Here is a 23,800-nt window from a genome sequence, read left to right as displayed (position 1 = left end):
CTGGGGAGATGGACATCAGACCCAAGGCAGAAAAGGGCCACACTGGTGGCAGGGACATAGCTGAGTACACTTGAGTGGGACGGGGGCTCTCCCAGAGCCCGCGGTGTGTGGATGGCGGGGCGGGGCGGGAAGGATGAGCTTGCACCTGACTTTGGAGCTGGGCCTTGAGGGGAGAGAGAGGATTTGCCATGATGTCAGGGGAGAAAGACACCGCAGAGGAAGGGACCCGCGTGAACCCAGGTCCAGAGCTGAGGAAGGACAGCGCCAGCAGGGACCTGGCAGCCATAAAGCCCAGTGAAGGGCGGAGGGATGGCAGGACCATTATGGGAACAAGGTGAAGGAGGAAGGGAGGCTGGACGGAGACGTGGAAAGGACAGGGAAGAAGCAAGGAGGATGGCAGCTCCTGGAGATGCTGGGTCAAGTGCTGGGGATGTTGGAGGGTCCCACGGAGTGACGGGCTGTGAGCAGGCTTCCCGGAGGAGGTGACACCTGAACTGCCCTGAAGGACAGGACAGACCCTGGCAGATGGAGAAGGTGGAAGGAAAGGTGTTCTAGGCAAAGGGACACCTGTACGCTCAGGTGTGGGTGCCGAGGCTGCCCACCCACCATCCAGCTGTGTACAGCTGGGGCTGTGAGTGTGGCCTGCCTGGGGAAGGGCTGGAATTCTGGCCTTGGGGCGGGGTCTGTGCTCTGGCCAGTGGGGGGCCAGGGTTCTGGGCAACAGGGAGCATGGTTTGAGGGTGGAGTGGAAGCTATGTGTGGAGGCGAGGGTAAAGCCCAGGATGGCAGGGACTCGAGGTGGGGCTGGTCTAACGGTCTGGGCAAGAGACCGCAGGCGTGGAATAAACCCCACATTTGCCCAGCTGTCCGGAAATGCCCAGGACAGTGTATTTAGGACATCTCACTTGAGCCTCCTGTCACTTTCAAACACTAAAAAATCTGTGTTTCCGTAAGGCAGGGGCGGGAGCCGCCTAGTGCCTCCTCCTAAACCAACACTGAGATTTTAATTACATGTCTGTGAGTCTTTTTAAAACGTCTCTCTCTGGCTACTGGGCTCAGGAACCACAAGTCCCCAGGCTGGTGGCAGAGGCGGATGTGGGAGCACTTCCTGTCCTGGTGGCGGGGACCTGGCCCAGTGATGGGTGGGCAAACAGCTGTGCTGGGTGGGGCCCGTGGACGCACATTTGGGCAGGAGAGGAAACAGAAGGCCATCTGACAGGGACAATAGACCCGCAGCAAATGCCCACCAATGAGCCAGGCTGTTTCAGAGGCCGCGTGACACAGGCAGGGTGTGGCGGGCAGGGTTCTGGGCCTCTGCCCAGTGATGTTCACCACAAGTATCACCACACGAGTCCCCGCCTCCCTGGAGACACACTCGCACACACAGCCTTGGGGACAATTTCCGTGCATTTGGTAGCAGCACAGAGCACCTCTGTGACGTGGCCAAGAAAACATCCCTGATCCCAGGATGAAACAGGTCCAGGCTGTTGGCTGTCACAGGGTGTGGCACAGACAGGGAGGAGGGGTCGCTGGGTCGTGCCCCACGCCTGACCCCTCGCAAAGCGCCCTTAAGTGTATCTGCCCCCAAGGCACAGCGGGGGCTGACGGCTGGATCTCTGGGAACCTCTGTCTTCAGGCCCGACACTGACTCATGGTGGATCCAGGACTGAGGGACCAGCTGCGAACCAGCAGCTCCTGTGGGCACCAAGCGCTGCGGCCTCGCTCCCTGGCTGAGCTGGGGGTCCGCCGTGCTGGGTCAAGAGAACCTGGTTCACCTGGACTGACCCCAGTCCGAGGGTCTGTCCTGCGGGTTTGTAAAATCAATACCCACCCCCACCCCCCAGTAGTTCCAGCACAGGTAACCGCCTGCCCAGCTGTTCCAGGCAAGCACTAGAGACGGGACATTTTTAGGAGCATGGTTTTCATCAGAAATTGATAAAACTTCCTGACGCCACATTGAATTAACCATTACTGTGACTGGACAAAGGAGAGTGGCCCTTTTCTTCACTGGAACCGTGTGGAGGTGCAGCTTTTCAGGGGTTGATCTGTGGCTTAGGAAATATGTTTGTCAAAAGTCGGTATTAAAGGAGTTCCCATCGTGGCTCAGTGATTAACGAACCTGACTAGGATCCATGAGGACGTGGGTTTGATCCCTGGCCTCTGTCAGTGGGTTAAGGGTCTGGCATAGCCATGAGCTGAGACGCAGGCTGCCGACAGGGCTCAGATCTCACATTGCTGTGACTGCAGCACAGGCCAGCAGCTACAGCTCCAATTCCACCCCTGGCCTGGGAAACTCCACATGCTGCAGTTGCAGCCTTAAAAAGACCAAAAAAAAAAAAAAAAAAAAAAAGAGTATTAAGAAACAGCTTTCACTGGGACCCAGATGTCCCCTATGGTAGTTCCTGGGCTGGCTGCCTCTGCTTTAGCCTCTAAAACAGCATTGAGAATTGCAGATGCTCTGATCTGCAGCTGGAGCTTCTGGTCCCAGCCCTGACAGCCACCAGGCACTTTCCCTGGGTGGCCTCAGTCTGCTCATCTGGGAAGTGAGGTTCCTGGGAGCCTCTCCACACAGGGCTACGAAAGGGCTTTGTAAAGGGCAGGGATCCAGGATAACAGCGACGCCCATTCCTTAGGGGCTTGGAGGGGTGTCGACCTCTAGTTTCCTAAATTCATCACCGCATCCAAGTAATATCCTGCCAGCACCGCCAGGAGTGTCATGTGTGAAATTCAAGAGCCATGGAAGAGAAAAGGGAGACATTCCGTTTTCTTTTTTCTAAATAAAAACATGGAATGAAAGATTATATAACATGAAAATATATCAGTTCCAAGGAAAGGCATTTGGATGGCTTCCAGCTGCCTGGTCTTTGTCAAGACACTTGATCCTCTGGGCCTTGGAATCTACATCTGCAAAATGGCCATTTGATATGGGGTCAGATGAAAGTATAGAGAGCCCTGCACTGGTTATGGTCCAGCAAGTGCTTCTAACCTATTCTTCAGGAGCATTTCCTTTTTGCTGCATATTCCTGTCCAGCCTCCACCTTCCCCAATAACCAAGGTCTGGAATCTCCCAAAGATGCCCAGGCCACATGTGAGAGGCAGCCCTTTGGCAACGCCGGTGGGGCCATCCACTGCATTCCTGGACAGAAAGCAAAAACTGACCCTTTCTTTTTTTTTCTTTTCCTTTCTTTTTTTTTTTTTTTCTTTTTTTTGTCTTTTTGCCTTTTTTAGGGCCACTCCCGTGGCATATGGAGGTTCCCAGGCTAGGGGTCTAATCAGAGCTGTAGCCACCAGCCTACACCACAGCCACAGCAACTCGGGATCCGAGCCCCGTCTGCAAGCTACACCACAGCTCACAGCAACGCCAGATCCTTAACCCACTGAGCAAGGCCAGGGATTGAACCCGAAACCTCATGGTTCCTAGTCAGATTCCTTAACCACTGAGCCACGACAGGAACTCTCATGACCCTTTCTTTTTAAAAAGTGCTGAAGGAGTTCCCCTTGTGGCGCAGTGGAAATGAATCCAACTGGTATCCATGAGGATGTGGGTTCAATCCTTGGCCTCGCTCAGTGGGTTAGGATCTGGCATTGCCATGAGCTGTGGTGTAGGCTGGCAGCCGCAGCTCTAATTCGACCCCTAGCCTAGGAACCTCCATATGCTGCGGTTGTAGCTCTATAAATAAATAAATAAATAATAAATACAATAAAAAGTGCTGAAGATTCCAGAGCAGCAGAGTTTACAGGACAGAGACCACCGCACAGAGTCTCCTCCAACATTTATGCACACGGAAGGGAACGTCAGTGACCTGGCTCCCATCTGGGCTCTTTCCATTGCAATGGCCCTCCACCGCCTGACACTGCAGGAGTGGCGTAAATCACCCACCTCGGACTTCATATTTTGCTGCTTCTCACCCTGCTGCTGCTGTGGGAGGCTCCATGGAGGGGATTTAGGGGAAAGGTCAAGGTCTGCTCAGCGTGATGTCTTGGGTTTTCCCAGTACAAGCTGCTGCTAGTTGTGGGGTTGGGAAGTTCATTCCTTGGGTCCCCTGGGAAATTCAGACAGGCTGGGGGTGGGGTGGGCAGGGAAGAGGGTGCTTCTTGCCTGGCCTGTGTTCTGGATCCTGGCCATCTGAGATGTGAGCCACCAAGAATCCTTTCTCCGCTGTGGTCCACGGGACTGCTGATGTTTGGAGCAAGGTGTCAGGTTAGGAAATTAGTTCCCGCATCTGCAGAATCTGGGGTAGGGATTCCTTATCTGGTGGGGGGATGGGGGTCCCATTTATTTCTCTGTTGGGCACTAACTGCTGCCTTCTCATGCTCTGGGGTTTTTCTAAGCACACTCGCTTTTCCACCCATTTTTCCCAGGCACATCCAGGAACATTTGTCAGTTCGTTTTATGTCACGCATTTGAAAGCAGTGCTTATTGTACGAAAACCACTGTTTAGGCATTGGAGAAACTGCAGTCAATAAGATAGGCCAGCCCCTGCCCTGGTGGAGTTTATGTGCAGTGGGGAAGTCAGGAAGCAAACAAGACAGTGAACAAAAAAGATGACTGTACTCCACGAGCCCTGCAAAGGACACCAAGAGAGGGTGGGATTGGGGATAATGCAGGAAGGATGTGTGGGGTCACTTTCCGTTTTTAACTTCATTTTGAAGTAATCTTAGATTGGTTAGAAAAACTGTCACAAGAATAGTAAGAGAGGCCTCGTATGCACTCTTTACCCTGCTACCCCTGATGGTAACATCCTACACACCCAAACCACAGCATAAGGATCAAAACAGGAAGTTGATATTGATGCAATACTATTAACTGCAGACTTTCTTAAATTTTGCCAGTCTCCCCACTAACGTCCTTTTTCTCTTCCAGGATTCAATCCTGGATCCCACATCAGAGTTTGTTTTTAGGTCTCCCTGACCCGTAACAAGCACTAAGTCATTTCTGTCTTTCATGCTCTTGACACTTGTGAAAAGCACTGGTGAGGGATTTTGAAGACTGTCCCTCAGTTGGGATTTATCTGCTGTTTTCTTATTATTAACTTGAAGTTACGGATTTTGGAGAAGAATATTACAGAAGCGGTGCCCCTCCTTTTTTAGGGCTTCACCACAGCATATGGATGTTCCCTGGCTAGGGGTCCAATCAGAGGTACAGCTGCCAACCTAAGCCATAGCCTCATCAATGCCACACCAAAACCGCATTTGTGACCTACACCATAGCTCACGGCAACACCAGATCCTGAACCCACTGAGCAGGGCCAGAGATTGAACCCACATCCTCATGGATACTAGTCGAGTGCGTTACTGCTGAGCCACAGTGGGAACTCTGGTGTCCCCTTTTAAGAACATCAAATTGGACAACATAATGTCAACATGTGTTATGACTACTGATGTTAATTAATTCTTTGGTTAAGGGTTAAGGCAGTATCTTCACCATAATGTCATTATTTTTCTTTCTATCTTTCTTTCTTTCTTTTTTTCTTTTTGCCTTTTCTAGGGCCGCTCCCGAGGCATATGGAGGTTCCCAGGCTAGGGGTCTAATCAGAGCTATAGCCACCGGCCTACGCCAGAGCCACAGCAATGCCGGATCCAAGCCGAGTCTGCAACCTACACCACAGCTCACGGCAATGCTGGATCCTTAACCCAAGGCTTAAAGCAAGGCCAGGGGTTGAACCAGCAACCTCATGGTTCCTAGTCTGATTCATTAACCACTGCGCCACGACGGGAACGCCATCATTATTTTTCTTTTGGAAACAATAAGTATCTTGGGGGTGAGACTTTGAGATTTATGTATATATCCTGTTTCTCAAACTTTTGCCTACGAATTTTAGCACTCATTAGTGGATCTAGCCTGTAGAAATTATTACTGTAATATCTGCAATAGTGATTTTCTTTTTTCTTTTTCTTTTTCTTTTTAATGTGTGCCTTTTTAGGGCCACACCTGGGCGTATGGAAGTTCCCAGGCTAGGGGTCAAATCAGAGCTACAGTTGCCAGCCTAAGCCACAGCACAACAACACCAGATCTGATCCACATCCGTGACTACACCATAGCTCACAACAATGCCAGATCCTTAACCCACTGAGCAGGGCTGGGAATCAAACCCTCATCCTCATGGATACCAGTCGGGTTCATTACCACTGAGCCACAAGGAAAACTACTAACTGCAGTTTTGTTTTGTTTTTTTTTGTCTTTTCTAGGGCCATACCCATGGCATAGGGAGGTTCCCAGGCTAGGGGTCGAATTGGAGCTACAGCTGCCTACACCACAGCCACAGCAACGACAGATCTGAGCTGCGTCTGCAACCTACACCACAGCTCATGGCAACACCGGATCCTTAACCCACTGAGTAAGGGCAGGGATCGAACCCTCAACCTCATGGTTCCTAGTCGGTTTCGTTAACCACTGAGCCATGATGGGAACTCCCATAACTGCAGATTTTTAATCCCCTTCATTTATTTCGCCTCAGCTATTTTTTAATTAGTTTATTAGTTTGTAGTTTATCTCTCCATTTTAAAAATACAGTTACATCAAGTTCCTCCTGGTGATAGACATTTGGGTTGTTTCCAGTCTTTTTCCATAACAAATTACAAAACTGGGCTATAACAAATGGCCTTGTGTGTACACCTTTTTGTATTTCTGTGAGTGAATCTTTGGGACAATTTCTTAGAAGTGAGATATCTGGGTCAAAACATGTATAATTTTGCTAGATATGGCCAGATTCCCTTCCATAGAGATTATATCATTTTGCATTCCTGACAGCAATGCATGAGTGCTTGATCTGGTCTTAGAGTGTCTTACTTGAAAGGTTTTCCCAAAATACCACATCTAAAGTAACCCCACACTGAACTGGAATTGGAGGTATAACTTCAATTTTTAATTTTGGAATGTTTGGAGTTCCTGTTGTGGCTCAGCGGTAATGAACCTGATTAGCATCCATGAAGATTAGGATTCGATCTCTGGCCTTGATCAGTGGGTTAAGGATCCAGCGTTGCTGTGAGCTGTGGTATAGGTCACAGACGTGGCTCAAATCTGGATTGTTGTGGCAGTGATATAGGCCGGCAGCTGCAGCTCCAATTTGACCCCTAGCCTAGGAATTTCCATATGCCACTGGTGTGGCCCTAAAAAGACAAAAAAAAAAAAAATCTGCAGTTACATAATAAACAAGTAATGAGTATAATATACAGCATAAGGAATATAAATAATAATATTTTAATTACTTTGTATGGGGACAGATGGTTACCAGATTTATAGTGATTATTTTATACTGTATGCAAATGTCAAATCACTATGCGGTACACCTGAAATGAACATAACTATATTTCAATTTGAAAAAAAGTACTTCTACCAGAGGAAGAGAACAGACAGTATAGGAGACAGGCCTGGAAGCCAGACTTCTCTGAATGTCCCTTGCTTTGTACATTTTGTAAAGATTTCACATAAGTATAAACCAAAATTAATTCAAAATACAAAAGCAAAGAGCAATACGTAAGGCAGAAATACAAAATAATGAATGGAGGGCGTATTGAGTTGGTCGCTCAACCACACAGTGAGGAATTATTTCAAGTAATTTTCAAATAGAGTAATTTGACTGAATATTACTGGTGAGATAGCTTTAGATTTATTAAAAATAAATCTTAATTCTTCAGTAATCATATTGCTATGATGATGTTATTATATATACAGTACATAACATATATCAATATACCTATACATATAGTTGTAGGATAAAGCAAACAACTATCATTTTAGTGGTGTTAGGACCAAATTATTCAAATAGAAATATAAAATATTAAAACAAGAATTTAAGTAAAGCTTGAATTGGAAATATTAGTTTGAACTCATGATTTTTTTTTTCTCTTAGAAAATACATATTCCTGGGAGTTCCTGTCGTGGCTCAGTGGTTAATGGATCCGACTAGGAACCATGAGGTTGCAGGTTTGATCCCTGGCCTTGCTCAGTGGGTTAAGGATCCGGCGTTGCCGTGAGCTGTGGTGTAGGTTGCAGACGTGGCTCGGATCCCGAGTTGCTGTGGCCGGTGGCTACAGCTCCGATTCGACCCCTAGCCTGGGAACCCCCATATGCCGCAAGGAGAGGCCCAAGAAATGGCAAAAAGACAAAAGAAAAAAAAAAAGAAAATACATATTCCTTAGCTTTGTCCACTGAAAAAGCCTAGAAATGGTGGTCAAGCGGGGGCAGTGGGGAGCTCTAATGTCCTGAGAGCAGTCTCAAATGATCAACCCCACCGCAAGGTACCAGGGTTCTTGGAGAAATGGCTGATTTCTGACCCAGGCAGGAAACACATAAGCAGAGCCTGGAACACCTCATCCCAGAAGGCAGGGATGCTCTCTGAAACTCCTAGGAGACAGTTAAAAGTACTGAGGCCAACCTGAAGAGGCTTCATAATGGCCAAGGAAGAGACAATGAGAGCATCAGAGAGAATGACAACTGCACCAGCTTGAAAGCAGCACATATGTTAATATCCACCATCATCCTTGTCATAAAGCAATGGTCACTTTTGGACAGAACTTCTCAATCTTGGCACCACTGACATTCTAGACCAGATAACTCTTTGTGGTGGGCGACTGTCCCGTGTATGATAGAATATGCAGCAGCATCCGTGGCCTCTGCCCACTGGATGCCAGTGGCACCACCTTCTTCTCCCCAGGGGTGACAAAAAATGTCTCCAGACATTTCCAAATGGCTCCTGAGAAACGGAGAATGCTAGGAATCAGTTCACTATTCTGAAATCTGGTGAAGAGGGGAATAAATAGTCAAGTTCAGAGGAGAAAATACAGTCATGTGAGGAGGTGGTGGAAGAGCCTTCCAGGCAGAAGCAACCCCAAAGGCCAAACCTCCAAGAGGCCCACAGGGCTGGAATCTAGTGGCCCAGGCGTCAGGTGTTCAAGATGAGGCCTGAGTGTTCCCGTCGTGGCGCAGCAGAAACGAATCCGACTAGGAACCACGAGGTTGTAGGTTCGATCCCTGGCCTTGCTCGGTGGGTTCAGGATCCGGCATTGCCATGAGCTGTGGTGTAGGTCGCAGACGCGGCTCAGATCCCACATTGCTGTGGCTCTGGTGTAGGCTGGCAGCTACAGCTCCGATTAGACCCCTAGCCTGGGAACCTCCATTTGCTTCGGGTTCAGCTCTGAAAAGACCAAAGACAAAAAAAAAAAGAAAGAAAGACAGAGAGAACGAAAGAAAGAAAAAAAGATGAGGCTGGAGTGACAAGCAAGGCCAGTGCAGGTGTAAGAAATCCAGTTTCTCAGCCTTGAAGAATTCATTACAGTGATTCAAAAATGCCCTGGGGAGTTCCCGTCGTGGCACAGTGGTTAACGAATCCGACTAGGAACCATGAGGTTGCGGGTTCGGTCCCTGCCCTTGCTCAGTGGGTTAACGATCCGGCGTTGCCGTGAGCTGTGGTGTAGGTTGCAGACGTGGCTCGGATCCTGAGTTGCTGTGGCTCTGGCGTAGGCCGGAGGCTACAGCTCCGATTCGACCCCTATCCTGGGAACCTCCATATGCCGCGGGAGCGGCCCAAAGAAATAGCAAAAAAAAAAGACCAAAAAAAAAAAAAAATGCCCTGGGACCCAGCAAGAATGAAGTTCAACGGTTGCTGATGCCGTGATGCTCCATGACCCTGTGAAGTGGGTTGGAAGCCACCTGTGATTTCCTGCAGCCCACAGAGACACCTGGGCTGGCAGGGCATGGGCCCAGCATTGGGGACATGCAATGCCACTGTTCCTTCCACAGTTACCTTTCTACAAACCTCCACTTGGGGAAGCAGTTCAGAGTGTTTACTTTCCTAACCTTCTGTTGTGGCTCCAGGAAAATAAGAAATCACAGGCTTTCAGCCTTCTCCTCTAGCCTCTGATAAAACTGTCTCCGAGAGGTCCCACTGTGGCGCAATGGGATCAGTGGTGTGTTGGGAACTCTGGGACACGGGTTCAGTTCCCGGCCTGGCACAGTGGGTTAAGGATCCAGCATTGCTGTGGTTGTAGCTTAGGTCTTGGCTGCAGCTAGGATCTGATCCCTGGCCCAGAAGCTCAAAAGTGAACCCCCCCTCACCAAAACCCACCTCCAGATCCCACATTTGCTAGACTGGTCCACTGTGGGCAGGAGGGGGCCTCTGCCACCACAGCCACCATTCTTTCCACATTAAGGCCTTATATCCACCACTCACAGGCTAGATTTCCCAATGCCATGCCCTGCATTCACCAGCCCAGCACCAACAAAGGGCTATTTTTGTGCCCTGAACAAATTTTATTCACTTCGACAACCCCAGTCTGTCTTGTTTCTGCTTAAAATTTGTTTCAAAAGACACCCTCTTCCTCCAGTCCAGTGTGGCTGTTAAGAGACTAGAATCTGCTGCCCTGATGGTCCCTCCTGCCCTCAAACCCTCCTCCAACCCCTCAGAGCCCACAGGAGACTCTTAGGTTTGGATCTGCTTTCCAGGCCCCGAAAGCTGCTCATCCCCCGGGCCTCCTGGATCTTCTGGCTGCCACCCCCCACCCCCCAGGAGCCGTTCTCTCCGGGTGCCCCCTCCAACTAACTACTTTCTTCTTGGTCCAGCTGTAAAAGCCCCTTGCCCCCTCCTCTGATCCCACACAGATCAGCGTGTGGTCTCTCCCTCCCCATCCCAGGGGCTCCCTCAACCTGGTTCATCTGCCTTCTGGACGGTGACCATCCAGCCCCTCGTATCCCAGGGCCCCTCTTTCCATGGGTTCCTGGTCCCCAGGACAGCAGCTCAGCATCCAGCCCTGCAGCCCCTGGACTGGGGCGTCCTGCTGGTCTGGGAGTGGCTTCCACATCCCTGCGGGCCTTCATCCAAAGCCGCCCATATTCCCACTTTGCTGCGGGACTCACCTGTGTTCATGGCCCAGCCCTGAGGTGAAGCACAGGCTCCCCGGGGGCCCTGGAAGCCGATGGGCTGGGCCCAACTGGCTGGTCCCACCAGTAACAAGGCCAAGGGTCCTGTGACCTAAGACAAGACCTGGGTCTCTTTGGCCACCCAGGTCCCCAGGGAACCTGCAGAATCCATCATCTACCGGTTCTGCCTCCTCCCACCCAGAAATCTCAGCACTGCTAAAAGCAGGCCCCTGGCTTCACTTCTGGGGTATTTTTAGTCAGTTCTCATTATTGACTTTTTCAAGAGCTGTTTCCATAAATGGCTCTGCACTCATAATTACCCGTCCAGGCCTCAGACGGCTTCAGAGCCCAAATTAAAAGGGGACACCCGCATGCTGCACCACATCAAGCCCGCCAAGGTCAAAAATAGATCCAAGAAGATGTGAGCAAGAAGGATGCGGTTCCTCCAGTTCAAATGGAGAAAGAACGGAACTGTGGGGTTTTCCAGAAAGACGTGGTCACCGTGACACATCCCCTCTCTCCTGTGGGGGATGGCTTCCGGTGAGGAGGTGGGGGGTGTCTCTCCCGCCCTGTGCCCCACCCCTGGAGGAGCCCTGTCAGCGGGCAGGGAGGGCACACATCCTTTGGTGGGAGCGGACAGGGCTTTGCGGCAACCCTGCCTAGATGGGGAAACTGAGGCCCAGAGGGGCAGAGGCTGGCCGGGGTCACGAGTCAGGTCCGGGGCCCTTCGCGTGGACTTGCAGTCTTGCAGCCCATGTAGAATGAGCGGCCCTGGCCTTCCTCTGGGTGGCGATACTGGGATGGGGGGGGTCACCTGCCCGCAAGCTTCTTCCATCCACAGGTGCCTGAGAGGTGGTCCGCTGAGGTCACTGTCCTCCAGGCAGGACCCTGCGGGGACTCGGGTCCCAGAGGAGGGCCCAGGGGAATCTGCAAAGACAATGAGGCTGGCCCTGCTTCTGTGCCACCCGACCAGGCCCAGCTCCTTCACCCGGCTCTTGGGCTCCCTGCCTCCCATGGCCTTCCTCTCCTTCAGCTTTGCCAGCCTGCCCCGAGCACCTGCCATGTGGAGGCAGGGGACAGTGGGGGACGGTGTCATGAGAGTCAGATTTGGTCCTTATTCTTAGGTTGTTCATGGCTTCTTGGAGGGTAGCAGAAAGAGGGGCTAGATGTACCCCCAAACCAGATAGGCAGAATCCTAAGAAATAACAACTGACAGGATGAGGGCACTAATCATGGATGGAGTCTGTCTCTTTGGAGGAGTGTGGGTGGGAGGAGTTAGATTTATGGATACACCTGCTTATCCACTTTATTTTATTTTATTTTATTTATTTTATTTTATTTCACTTTTTATTTTTTGGCAGTGTCACAGCATGTGGAAGTTCCCTGGCCAGGATTGGAACCCACACCATAGCAGCAACCCAAGCCACTACAGTGACAACACTAGATCCTTAGCCCACTGAGCCATGAGGTAACTCCCTGCCCATCCCTTTTATTTTTATTATTATTTCTTTTATATTTCTGCTTTTTAGGGCCACACATGTGGCATATGGAAGCTCCCAGGCTAGGGATTCAGTTGGAGCTGCAGCTGCTGGCCTCTGTCACAGCCACTGCAATGCCAAATCCAAGCTGCATCTGTGACCTACACTGCACTCATGGCAACACTGGATCCTTAACCCACTGAGTGGGGCCAGGGATCAAACCCACGTCCTCATGGATACTAGTGAGTTCACTACTGCTGAGCCACAATGGGATCCCTGCCCATCCCTCTTAAAAGCAGAAATGCACAAGCATACAAAATCTATGGGATACAGCAAAAGCAGTTCTTAGAGGCAAGTTCATAGCAATACTTTCTCAAAAAACAAGAAAAATTTCAAATAAACAACCTAACTTGTCACCTAACAGAAAGAATAAGAAAAACAAACAAAACCTAAAGTCAGCAGAAGGAAGGAAATAATAAAGATCAAAAAGGAAATAGAGGAGTTCCCATTGTGGTGCAGTGGTTAACGAATCCGACTAGGAACCATGAGGTTGCGGGTTCGGTCCCTGCCCCTTGCTCAGTGGGTTAACGATCCGGTGTTGCCGTGAGCTGTGGTGTAGGTTGCAGACGCGGCTCGGATCCCGCGTTGCTGTGGCTCTGGCGTAGGCTGGTGGCTACAGCTCCAATTCAACCCCTATCCTGGGAACCTCCATATGCCGAGGGAGCGGCCCAAGAAATAGCAACAACAACAACAACAACAAAAAAAAAGACAAAAAGACAAAAAAAAAAAAAAAAAGGAAATAGAGATTAAAAAACAACAGGAGTTCCCTTGGGAGTTCCCGTTGTGGCACAGCATAAACAAATCTGACTAGGAGCCAAGAGGTTGCAGGTTCGATCCCTCGCTCAGTGGGTTAAAGCATTGCCATGAGCTGTGGTGTAGGTTGAAGACATGGCTCGGATTCTGTGTTGCTGTGACTGTGGCATAGGCCAGCAGCAGTAGCTCTGATTAGACCCCTAGCCTGGGAACTTCCATATGCCATGGGTGCGGACCTAAAAAGCAAAAAAGAAAAATTAAATTAAAATTAAAAAAAAAATAGGAATTCCCGTTGTGGTGCAGCAGAAATGAATCCAACTAGGAACCATGAAGTTTCGGGTTCATTCCTGGCCTCGTTCAGTGGGTTAAGGATCTGGCATTACCATGAGCTGTAGTGTAGGTCAAAGACACCGCTCAGATCCTGTGTTGCTGTGGCTGTGGCATAGGCAGCAGATGTAGCTCCGATTAAACCCCTAGCCTAGGAACCTCCATATGCTGAGGGTTAGGCCCTAAAAAGAAAAAAAAAAAACAACCAAACAAACCAAAAAACCCCAAAACAACAACAACAACAAAAAAAAAACCCAGTAAAAAAAAATTAAAGCTGACTCTTTAAAAGAGTAAACAAAACTGACAAACCTCCAGCCAGGCTCCCTAAGAAGAAAAGAGAAAGAACTCAAATAAACACAATAAGAAATGAGAAAGGAGAAATAACAACCGATAAGGAAGAAATAAAAAAAGAGAGAGAATACTGTGAAAACTACATGCCAACAAATTTGACAATCCAGAAGAAATGGACAAATTTCTAGAAATATATAACCCACCAAAACAGAATCAAAAAGAACGGACTGGGAGTTCCCGTCGTGGCGCAGTGGTTAACGAATCTGACTAGGAACCATGAGGTTTCGGGTTCGGTCCCTGCCCTTGCTCAGTGGGTTAACCATCCGGCATTGCCGTGAGCTGTGGTATAGGTTGCAGACACGGCTCGGATCCTGCGTTGCTGTGGCTCTGGCGTAGGCAGGTGGCTACAGCTCCGATTCAACCCCTATCCTGCGAACCTCCATATGCCGCGGGAGCGGCCCAAAGAAATAGCAAAAAAAAACCAAACCAACAAACAAACAAAAAAACCAAACTGATACTAGAAGTGAAATAGAATCTGTGATTAAAAATTTTCTATGGACAAAAGTCCAGAACCAGATGGCTTTACAGGCAAATTTTACTAGACATACAAAAAAAACTTATTCTGATCATTCTCAAACTCTTCCAGAAGATTGAAGAGGTAAGAATATTCCCAAAGACATTCTATGAAGCCTCCATCGCCTTGACACCAAAACTAGTCAAAAACACTACCAAGAGTTGCCATTGTGGCACAGCAGAAACGAATCCAACTAGTAACCATGAGATTGCAGGTTTGATCCCTGGTCTCAATCAGTGGGTTAAGGATCTGGCGTTGCTGTGAGCTGTGGTGTAGGTTGCAAACAAGGCTCAGATCCTTCGTTGCTGTGGCTATGGCTGTGGCTGGCAGCTGTAGCTATGATTCAATCCCTAGCCTGGGAACCTCCATATGCCATGGGTGCTGCCCTTAGAAAAGACAAAAAGACAAAAAGACAAAAAAAAAAAAAAAAAAAGGAAAACAACAACCACACAATCATCATCTCAATAAATGCAGAAAAAGCATTTGATAAAATTCAACATCCATCCATGATAAAAAAAAAAAACTTACCAAAAGGAAGTATAGAGGGAACATATCTCAACATATGAAAAGTTATTTATGACAAACCCACAGCCAATATAATATTTAACCGTGAAAAGCTGAAAGCCTTCCTGCTAAAATCTGGAACAAGGACTCCCACTCCCACCACTTCTTTGTTTTTTGTTTGTCTTTTTGCTATTTCTTGGGCCGCTCCCTCGGCATAAGGAGGTTCCCAGGCTAGGGGTTGAATCGGAGCTGTAGCCACCAGCCTACGCCAGAGCCACAGCAACGCGGGATCCGAGCCGCGTCTGCAACCTACACCACAGCTCACGGCAACACCGGATCGTTAACCCACTGAGCAAGGGCAGGGACCGAACCCGCAACCTCATGGTTCCTAGTCGGATTCGTTAACCACTGCGCCACGACGGGAACTCCCCCCACCACTTCTTTTCAACATATTGGAAGTCCTAACCACAACAATTAGACAAGAAAAAGGAAAAAAAAGGTATCCAAAATGGAAGGGAAGAGGTAAAATTGTCATTATATGCAGATGACATGATACTCTATTTAGAAAACACTAAGGACTCCTCACAAAAACTATTAGAACTGATAAATGCATTTAGCAAGGTAGTAGGATACAAGATTAACATATAGGAATTGATTGCATTTCTTTACCTAAGTTCAGTCTTAGAAAGGGAATGTAAAAAAAAAAAAAAATTCATTTTAAAATTATTCTCCCCAGGAGTTCCCATCATGGTGCAGCAGAAATGAATCTGACTAGGAACCATGAGGCTGTGGGTTTGATCCCTGGCCTCACTCAGTGGGTTAAGGATCTGGCGTTGCCATGAGCTGTGGTGTAGGTTGCAGACATGCTCAGATCTGGCCATTGCTGTGGCTGTGGTGTAGGCTGGCAGCTGTAGCTCCAATTCGACCACTAGCCTGGGAACCTCCATATGCTGTGGGTGTGGCCCTAAAAAGAAAAAAAAATTGTACCCCCCAAAATAAAACACTTAGGAATAAACCTGTCCAAGGAGGTGAAAGATTTATATGCTAAGAACTATAAAACATTAATAAAGAAAACTGAAGATGGTTCAAAGAAATGGAAAGATAACCCATTCTCTTGGACTGGAAGAATTAATATTGTTAAAATGGATATACTATCTGAAGCAATCAACAGATTTAATGTGATCCCTATCAAACTACTCATGATATTTTCACAAAACTAGAATCAAATAATCCTAAAATTTATATGGAACCATAAAGAACCCAGAATTACTGAAGCAATCCTGAGGAAAAAGAACAAAGCAGGAGGCATAACCCTCCCAGACTTCAGACAATACCACAAAGCTACAGTAATCAAAACAGCATGGTACTGGCACAAAAACAGACACATGGGATCAATGGAACAGAATAGAGAGCCCAGAAATAAACCCCACATGTTCAGTTCATCTTTGAATAAAGAGGCAAGAATATACAATGGGGAAAAGACAGTCCCTTCAGCAGGTGATGGTGGGAAACCTTGGACAGCCGCATGTAAATCGATGAAGTTAGAAACTACCTCACACCATACAGAAAAATAAAACTGAAAATGGCTTAAGGACTTATATATAAGACATGACCATAAGATTCCTAGAATAGAATGTAAGAGAACATAGGCAAAACATTCACTGACATAAATCATAACAATGGACATTAGAAATAAAAGCAAGGCAATAGAAATGAAAGCAAAAATTAAAAAATGGAATGTAATCAAACTTACAAGCTTTTGTACAGCAAAGGAAACCATAAACAAAAGATCCTACAGAGTGGGAGAAAATATTTACAAATGATGCAACCAACAAGGGCTTAATTTCCAAAATATACAAACAGCTCATACAACTCACCACCAACAAAACAAACAAACCAATCAGAAAGTGGGCAGAAGACCTAAATGGTTGTTTCTCCAAAGAAGATATACAGAGAGTCAACAGGCACATGAAAAGATGCTCAGCATCATTAATTATTAGAGAAACGCAAATCAAAACTACAATGAGGTACCACCTCATACCGGTCAGAATGGCCGTCATTAAAAAGTCTACAAATAGCAAATGCTAGAGGGGATGTGGAAAAAAGGGAACCCTCTACACTGATGGTGGGAATGTAAATTGGTGCAGCCATTATGGAAAACAGTATGAAGGTTTCTCAGAAAACTAAAAATAGAGTTTCCTTATGATCCAGCAATCCCACTCCTGGGCATAAATCTGGACAAAATTTTAATTCAGAAAGATACATGTACCCTATGCTCACAGCAGCACAACTCACAACAGCCAAAACACAGAAACGACCTAAATGTCCATGGACAGATAAATGGATTAAAAAAATGCAGTACCTATATACGAGGAATATTACTCATACCTTAAAAAGAATGAAATAAAGCCATTTGCAGCAACATGGATGGACCTAGAGATTATTATACTAAGTCAGAAAGAGAAAGAAATACCATATGATATCACTTACATGTGAAATCTAAAATATGACACAGGAGTTCCAGCTGAGGTGCAGTGGGTTAAGGATCTGGCATTGCCACAGGTCAAAGCTACAGCTTGGATTCCATCCCTGGCCCAGGAACTTCTGCATGCTGAGGATGTGGCCAAAAAGTAAAATGACACAAAGGAACCTACCTATGAAATAGAAAGAGACTCACAGACATAGAGAACAGACTCGTGGTTGCCAAGGGAGGGTAGTGGGTGGGAGATGGAAGGACTGAGAGTTTGGGATTAGCAGATGCAGACTATTACATATAGGATGCATAAACAACAAAGTCCTACTCTATAGCACAGGGAACTGTATTCAACACCCTGTGATTAATCATAATGGAAAAGAATAAAAAAAAGAATATATATAAAACTGAGGCACTTCATTATACAGCAGAAATTAACATTATAAATCAACTATACTTCAATTTTTTTTTTAGGGCCACACCCACAGCACATGGAAGTTCCCAGGCTAGGAGTTGAATAGTAGCTACAGCTGCTGGCCTATGCCACAGCCACAACCATGCAGGATCCAAGCCATGTCTGCAACCTACACCACAGCTCATGACAACACCGGATCCTTAACCCACTGAGAGAGGCCAGGGATCAAACCCACATCCTCATGGATACTAGTTGGTTTCCTTTCCGCTGAGCCACGACAGGAACTCCATATACTTCAATTTTAAAAAGGCAGAAATGGAGTTCCTGCTGTGGTGCAGTGGGTGAAGAATCTGACTGCAGTGGCTTGGGTTGCTGGGGAGGTGCAGGTTCAATCTCCACCCAGTACAGTGGCTTAAAGGAGCTGGCATTATCACAGCTATGGCGTAGGTCATAGCTGCAGCTTGGATTCAATCCCTGGCCTACAAACTTCCATGTGCTATGGGTGCAGCCGTTTAAAAAAAATAAAAGGGCAGGAATTCCCATTGGGGTGCAGTGGAAATGAATACTCTGGGTCAAGTCTTTCACACTATGTAATTTTTTTGAGATTCACCCATGTTGGTATACCTGTAGTTCTTTTTTCATAAAAGTGAGTTGTAGCTCATTGAAAACCATTAAGGGACATTTAGGTGTTTCCCATTTGGAGTTATGCATGAAGCTGTCTGGACAGCCTTGTATATATCCTTCTGTGGATACAGTAAACCTGGATTTTAATCCTGACCGTGCCACTTGGGAGCTGTGAGATGTCACAGAGTTTCTTCTAAAGTCTCTGCGCCACATCTCACCTTTAAAACAAAGTTCACAAGGGCTACCCCCCCAGGGTTGTGTAGGACTAAGTGAAATATACAGTGAGGCCAGCTGCATGCCTGCCACACGGTAGAATCGTAATAAGTGGGAGCCAATATTTTATGTCCTAATATTTTATGTTCTGTGCCTTTGCTCACATTAAACCCTAGAATATACGCATCTCCATTCCTGCCTTTTTATTTATTTATTTTGGTCTTTTTTGTCCTTTTAGGGTCACACCCACAGCACATGGAGGTTCCCAGGCTAGGGGTCTAATCAGAGCTGTTGCTGCTGGCCTATGCCAGAGCCACAGCAACGCCAGATCCGAGGCACATCTGCGACCTACATCACAGCTCACAGCAATGATTCCATTCACATGAAGTTCAAGAAGAGGCCAAAGGAATGCATGGTGATAGAAATCAGAAAGTGACTGCCTGAGGGGACAGGCTGGTAAGAGTAGGTTCCCAGGGACACTCATATTATATGTTCCTCTGCAGTCTGAATTTTGTATAAGGAGCATGTATTATCTGTAAACCCCCGAACAACAAAGAACTTAAAAACAGGATTCTCAGTTTACAATGTACAATTAATATAGTCCAGTTCGATAGCACATATAGCACCTAAATGATGGGCCCTGGGCTGCAGGGAGAGGCAGCTTCTGTGTAGCAGGAGATGCGCGGGCAGGAAGGTGACCAGCTGTGCAGCCTTGGGAAAATCACCCAACTTCTCTGAGCCTCACATCATCTATTTAAACAGAGATGTGACAGTAAATGTGAGATGAAAGGACAGGCGGGGATGTCCTGGGCATGTGGTCATCTCTGGGTGTCACCTCACCCAATCCCTGAACAGCCCCTGGGGTGGGTACCATGAGCATCTCAATTTTACAGGGAGACAGAGGTTCCGTGAGGTGGACCAGAGAGCCCAGATCACACAGAGAGGAGGGGGCAGAATCAAGATGCAAACCCCGAGTCCCAGGTTAGAACCCCTGGCCCCGTCCTGCCTGCCTCCCATTGTCCCTCCCCTCCTGGTTTCCGGACAGGGGTGTCACTGTCTAGACCTGGTGACAGTCACCTTATGGCTGACATACTGTTATTTGTCTCCCACTAGAGGGTCACCTCCACAAGGGCAGGGACTTTGTTTCATCCCCGTTACATTCCGGTAACTGGAACTGAGCCTGGTTCAGAGCAGGCACCACACGACTATGTTGAGTGAATTCAAGAAAAAATGAAGGAATTCCCTAGTAAAGAACCAAAGAGGTGACCCTGGGTTCATGGAGGCGAAGGGTCACCCCTTCAAGGTCAGGGGCTGAGCAGGACCCGGGCTCAGGGCCCTGCCCCTCCCGAATCCAACAGCCTCAGCTCATCCCGAGCCTGTCCTCAGCCACCCGGGACCACAGGGAGGAATCAGTCTGGTCCAGGAAGGGTCAGGACATCCACTTCTGGCTACACGGCGGCCGGCAGTGCTGTTTGGGCCTCGGTCTTTCAGTCTGGTCCCTGTCGCTCCGCTGAGCCAAGGGGGAGAAGGATTCAGGAGGAAAAGGCAGAGTGGGTCTCTCCTGCCTCCTTTCTCCCTCAGGAGGGCTGGGCCAGCACGAGGCCTCAAGGTCCAGCCAGTGAGTCACACCCGCGCTCTGCGAAGGGACGGGTAGTGTGACAAGGTGCCCCAGACAAGAGCCACAGGGTCAGGGTTTTTTTTTCTGACAAAAATTGCTGTAGCCTGGGTGGGAAAGCAGAGGCCCAGAGAACAGAAGGGATGTGGCCCGGGACGTGCAGGAAGGTACCAGAACCTGGGTGATGCCTCCAAGTTCAGGGTCTCTTCCCCCTGAGCTCAGGCGACAGCAGCGACAGGCTCTGTCTGCGCCTGGGGTACTGACCCCATTACTGTGTCCAGGCCAAGGGGAGCCAAGCGACCACAGGCAGAGACTGATGGGCAGGCTAGGGGACGCCTGGCTCCAACTGCAGCCCTGAACCCCAACATGGGCCCATCTGCGTGGACACAGCTCTGACCCCAGATGGAAGGCCTGACACCAGAACCCATGCTCGGGGTCCTACAGGTGCCCCTGGTGGTCAGGGGCCCAGCAAGCACCAGGCTTGGCTTCTCAGGAGCCAATGAGGCTGACAGCAGAGGTGGAGCTGGAGGCCATGGGTGTGGGAGCCTTGGCGTGGGCGCTGACGCCACAGCAACTCTGCTATTAGACTCCACAGAGGTTTGGGGGCTTGGGGCTGGGCCTCCAAAGAAGGAAGCACCCCTGGGAGGTGTCTAATCCCCCACATCAGCCCAGGTAATTGCCAGGTAAGACTAGTCCAGCTGAAGGAGTTTTACCAGTGCAATTAGTATATCAGGATAAAGAAGGACCTTCTGACAGCCGGCTGGGCCCACCCACAGACCAGGCTTCCACAGAACAAAGATCTGTTTGTTCATCCACAGCTCAGAGGCCTTAGATCTTCAAGGAACACACAGAGATGGTGTGGGAGGAACTGGGATTTGGAATCCACAGCCTGGATGATGCCATGGTTGTGCTGTGTGTCCCTAGGCTGTTATTTAACCTCTCTGAGCCCATGAAATGAGGCTGGTAAGAGCTCCACATGTTTCTGCATGGATGAAACAAGGATTTCTAAGGCTATGTAACTTCAAATGCTAGTTTTTATTCTAAAAATAGAAACACCTTTGGTTAGCTTTTTAAATCTGTTTCTGGGTTTCACATGTCTGTAAGGCACATGGGGACATTTCCATCACATCCACACCAAGGACGGACAGCTGCTGAGAGGGACTGAGGTCGGGCCGAGGGCCAGGTTCACTCTAAAAGGGGGCTGACTTTCTGCCCCTCCCCCTCTATCAACCAGTCACAGCACTCTGAGGATAGGTCACTAGCATACCCCTTTTACAAGGATAGACTCAAGGCTCAGAGAGGGTAAGGGACTTGCCTAAGATCACACAGCAGAGGCAGGAAGGGAACAAGGTCCATCTCAGCTCAGGATGCTGCTCCATCCACAGCAGCAGCTCCCACCAGGGCTGTGCACCCCCTGCTCCAGGGATGCTGGGGGAAGGGGGACATGGGCTAGGCAGTGACTCACTCTGGTGGACGGCTCCTCTGGGGGCATTCTCAGGGGGACTGCATCCACAGCTCTTCTTGGTCCTGAACCCCAGGTCAGCTTGTCCCCAGCACAGAGCTCTGCCTCACTTCCACACAGGGTCACCTCTGTCCCCTGCCCTCTAACCAGGAAGGTGGCATCCAGAGCCCACCAGCCTCAGTCCTATGCCTGGCACTGGGCTCTCAGCAGAGATTAATGGCTGCTCCCTGCTGCTCAGTCCCCCACCTGAGCCCCCACCAGCTCTGAGTCGGGGGGACAGGCCTCCTTGATGTCCCCTCTCCTTGACCTACTGTAGGAAGAAAATGGCTGAAGGCCCCTGGGTTCCTTTGCCTAAACCCCTCCGAAAGCTCTATCCTGAAAGCCCGCCCTCCTGATGCAGAAATGTCACCTCCACGGGAACTGGATGCAGGACCAAACAACCTGGGCCTGTCCTGGCCTGGCCACATAGAGGCCACGCTCTCCTGGGTGTGACATTGCCTCTGTCGGTCTCACTGTCCTCGTCCAGGACATGGTGTGAATATCGGGTCTAACAGGGCTGATGGAGGGTTAAGGGCTATGCTGTAGGTGAAGAGAGTCTGGTGGCCTTGGCAAGGGTCTCTCCCTGTTCTGGGCCCAACAGCTGCCCCACCCGGGGCTGAGCTGCAGTCCTTGGGTCCCCAGGTCCAGCCTGGTGTCTGTCTCGGCCCAGACTCCTGCCCTTGCTGGCTGCAGACAGGAGGCCAAGCGGATGAGGTACACATGTTCCTGAATGTAGATGCAAGAGTTCAGGACTGGAAAAGGTTCTATCTGAGGACGTTAAGGGTACATGGCTCCAGGATTTAGAGTATAATTTCTGCAGAGGGAAAGCTGGGCTTTGCTGGGAGAGCAAAGGGGGTCCAAGCTGCCCATCGTGTCATTCAAGGGGCCTGGACACTCATTCCTGACAAACCAAGTCCCAGGTGTGAGCCCAGGGTGACAAGACACAGCCCCTGCCCTGCCAAGCTCAGAGTCTAGCCTTCCCCACAGCCCCCGAAGCCCCCACGTCAACACGCCCACCCCAGGCTCTGGGGCTCTGGCCCAGGGAAGAGGCTGCTGGGACTCAGAACATCCTGGTCCTCATCTCGGCTCTGGTCACTTTGATGCTGTGACCAGGGTTTTCCACGCTGAACTTTGTCCCTCTCTTCAGTACCGGCCTTATCACCGTGACAGCATCACAGCTTCTGTTTACCCATCTGTCTCCCCACGACCCGACTGACTTCCTGGCACTGCCCAGGTCCCTCCCACAGTACATGGTTCTTAGCCTTGGGTGTGTTGGGAGCGGGTGAGGGTACACGGCCCTGGGACTCACATCCTCCTCTGTCCCACAGCTCTGCGACCCGCATACCCCTGGGCGCTTCCCCCTCCCTTGGGTCCTTGTCCACGACAAGATGACTCTCAACCCCCCCCACCCTCCCCCCGCTCCCGGCTCCTGGCAGCCCTGCCCGAGGTGGCGCACACGCCCCTGCAGCCTGCGTTCAGCCCGCCGTCCCCCACGCGCCTTCTCGCGGGGTCGCCGCCGCCCACCGCGTGCCCGCTCTCACCCATGTTGACGAAACTCATGACCAGGTCTGCCCGGCCCAGGCGCCGCTCGGGGGCCCCGCCGTCCTCGTCGTCGTCGCCGGCCATGGCGCGGTACAGGTCCAGCATGAAGAGCGGCGCGGACGCGGGCAGCCCGGCGCCGGCAGGCGGCGCGCGGGGCCGGGCCGCCCGGGCAGCCCGAGCACCGCCAGGATCTCGCGCTGCAGGTCGCGACGCTCACGCGGGCCCAGGCGACTCTGCGGGCAGCCGGGCGGGGTCGCGAGCCGGACCGCAGCCGCTCAGCGTGCACAGCGCCAGGCCATCAGCCAGAGCGGCCCACGGCATGTGGCCATGGTGGGACCGGGGCTGCCTCACCGTGTGCGCATCTGTTCCCGGCCGGAGCTGAGGCCGCCCCAACGGCGAGCTGCGGGCCGGGGCGTCGAATGCTGCCGCGCTGCCAAAGGCAGAGGCTCCTCCGGGCACTGGGGACCGTCGGCTAATCTGTCTATACTGCCGTGCTGGCCAGTCCGGCTGCTGTCGAGGCCACTCAGCGTCGGGGCTGAGGGCGAGCTCCCGTCGGGCTCGGGGAGGAGCGG

The 23,800-nt window shown here is 49.9% G+C and overlaps 1 protein-coding gene across 1 annotated transcript in view; it reads right to left on the bottom strand.

Annotated features, from left to right (window-relative positions):
- The window catches only part of BMP8A (bone morphogenetic protein 8a), a 44,093-nt gene extending 20,536 nt beyond the window's left edge, over positions 1-23,557 (bottom strand). Inside the window, 3 exon segments of the mRNA XM_021097605.1 lie at positions 23,228-23,386; positions 23,389-23,502; positions 23,545-23,557. Of these exon segments, the coding sequence (XP_020953264.1) occupies positions 23,228-23,386; positions 23,389-23,502; positions 23,545-23,557 (286 nt within the window).

Source organism: Sus scrofa, chromosome 6, assembly GCF_000003025.6.
Source record: "Sus scrofa isolate TJ Tabasco breed Duroc chromosome 6, Sscrofa11.1, whole genome shotgun sequence".
Taxonomy (NCBI): domain Eukaryota; kingdom Metazoa; phylum Chordata; class Mammalia; order Artiodactyla; family Suidae; genus Sus; species Sus scrofa.
The sequence above is the reverse complement of the archived record's forward strand: the minus strand, read 5'-3'. Positions and strand labels throughout refer to the sequence as shown.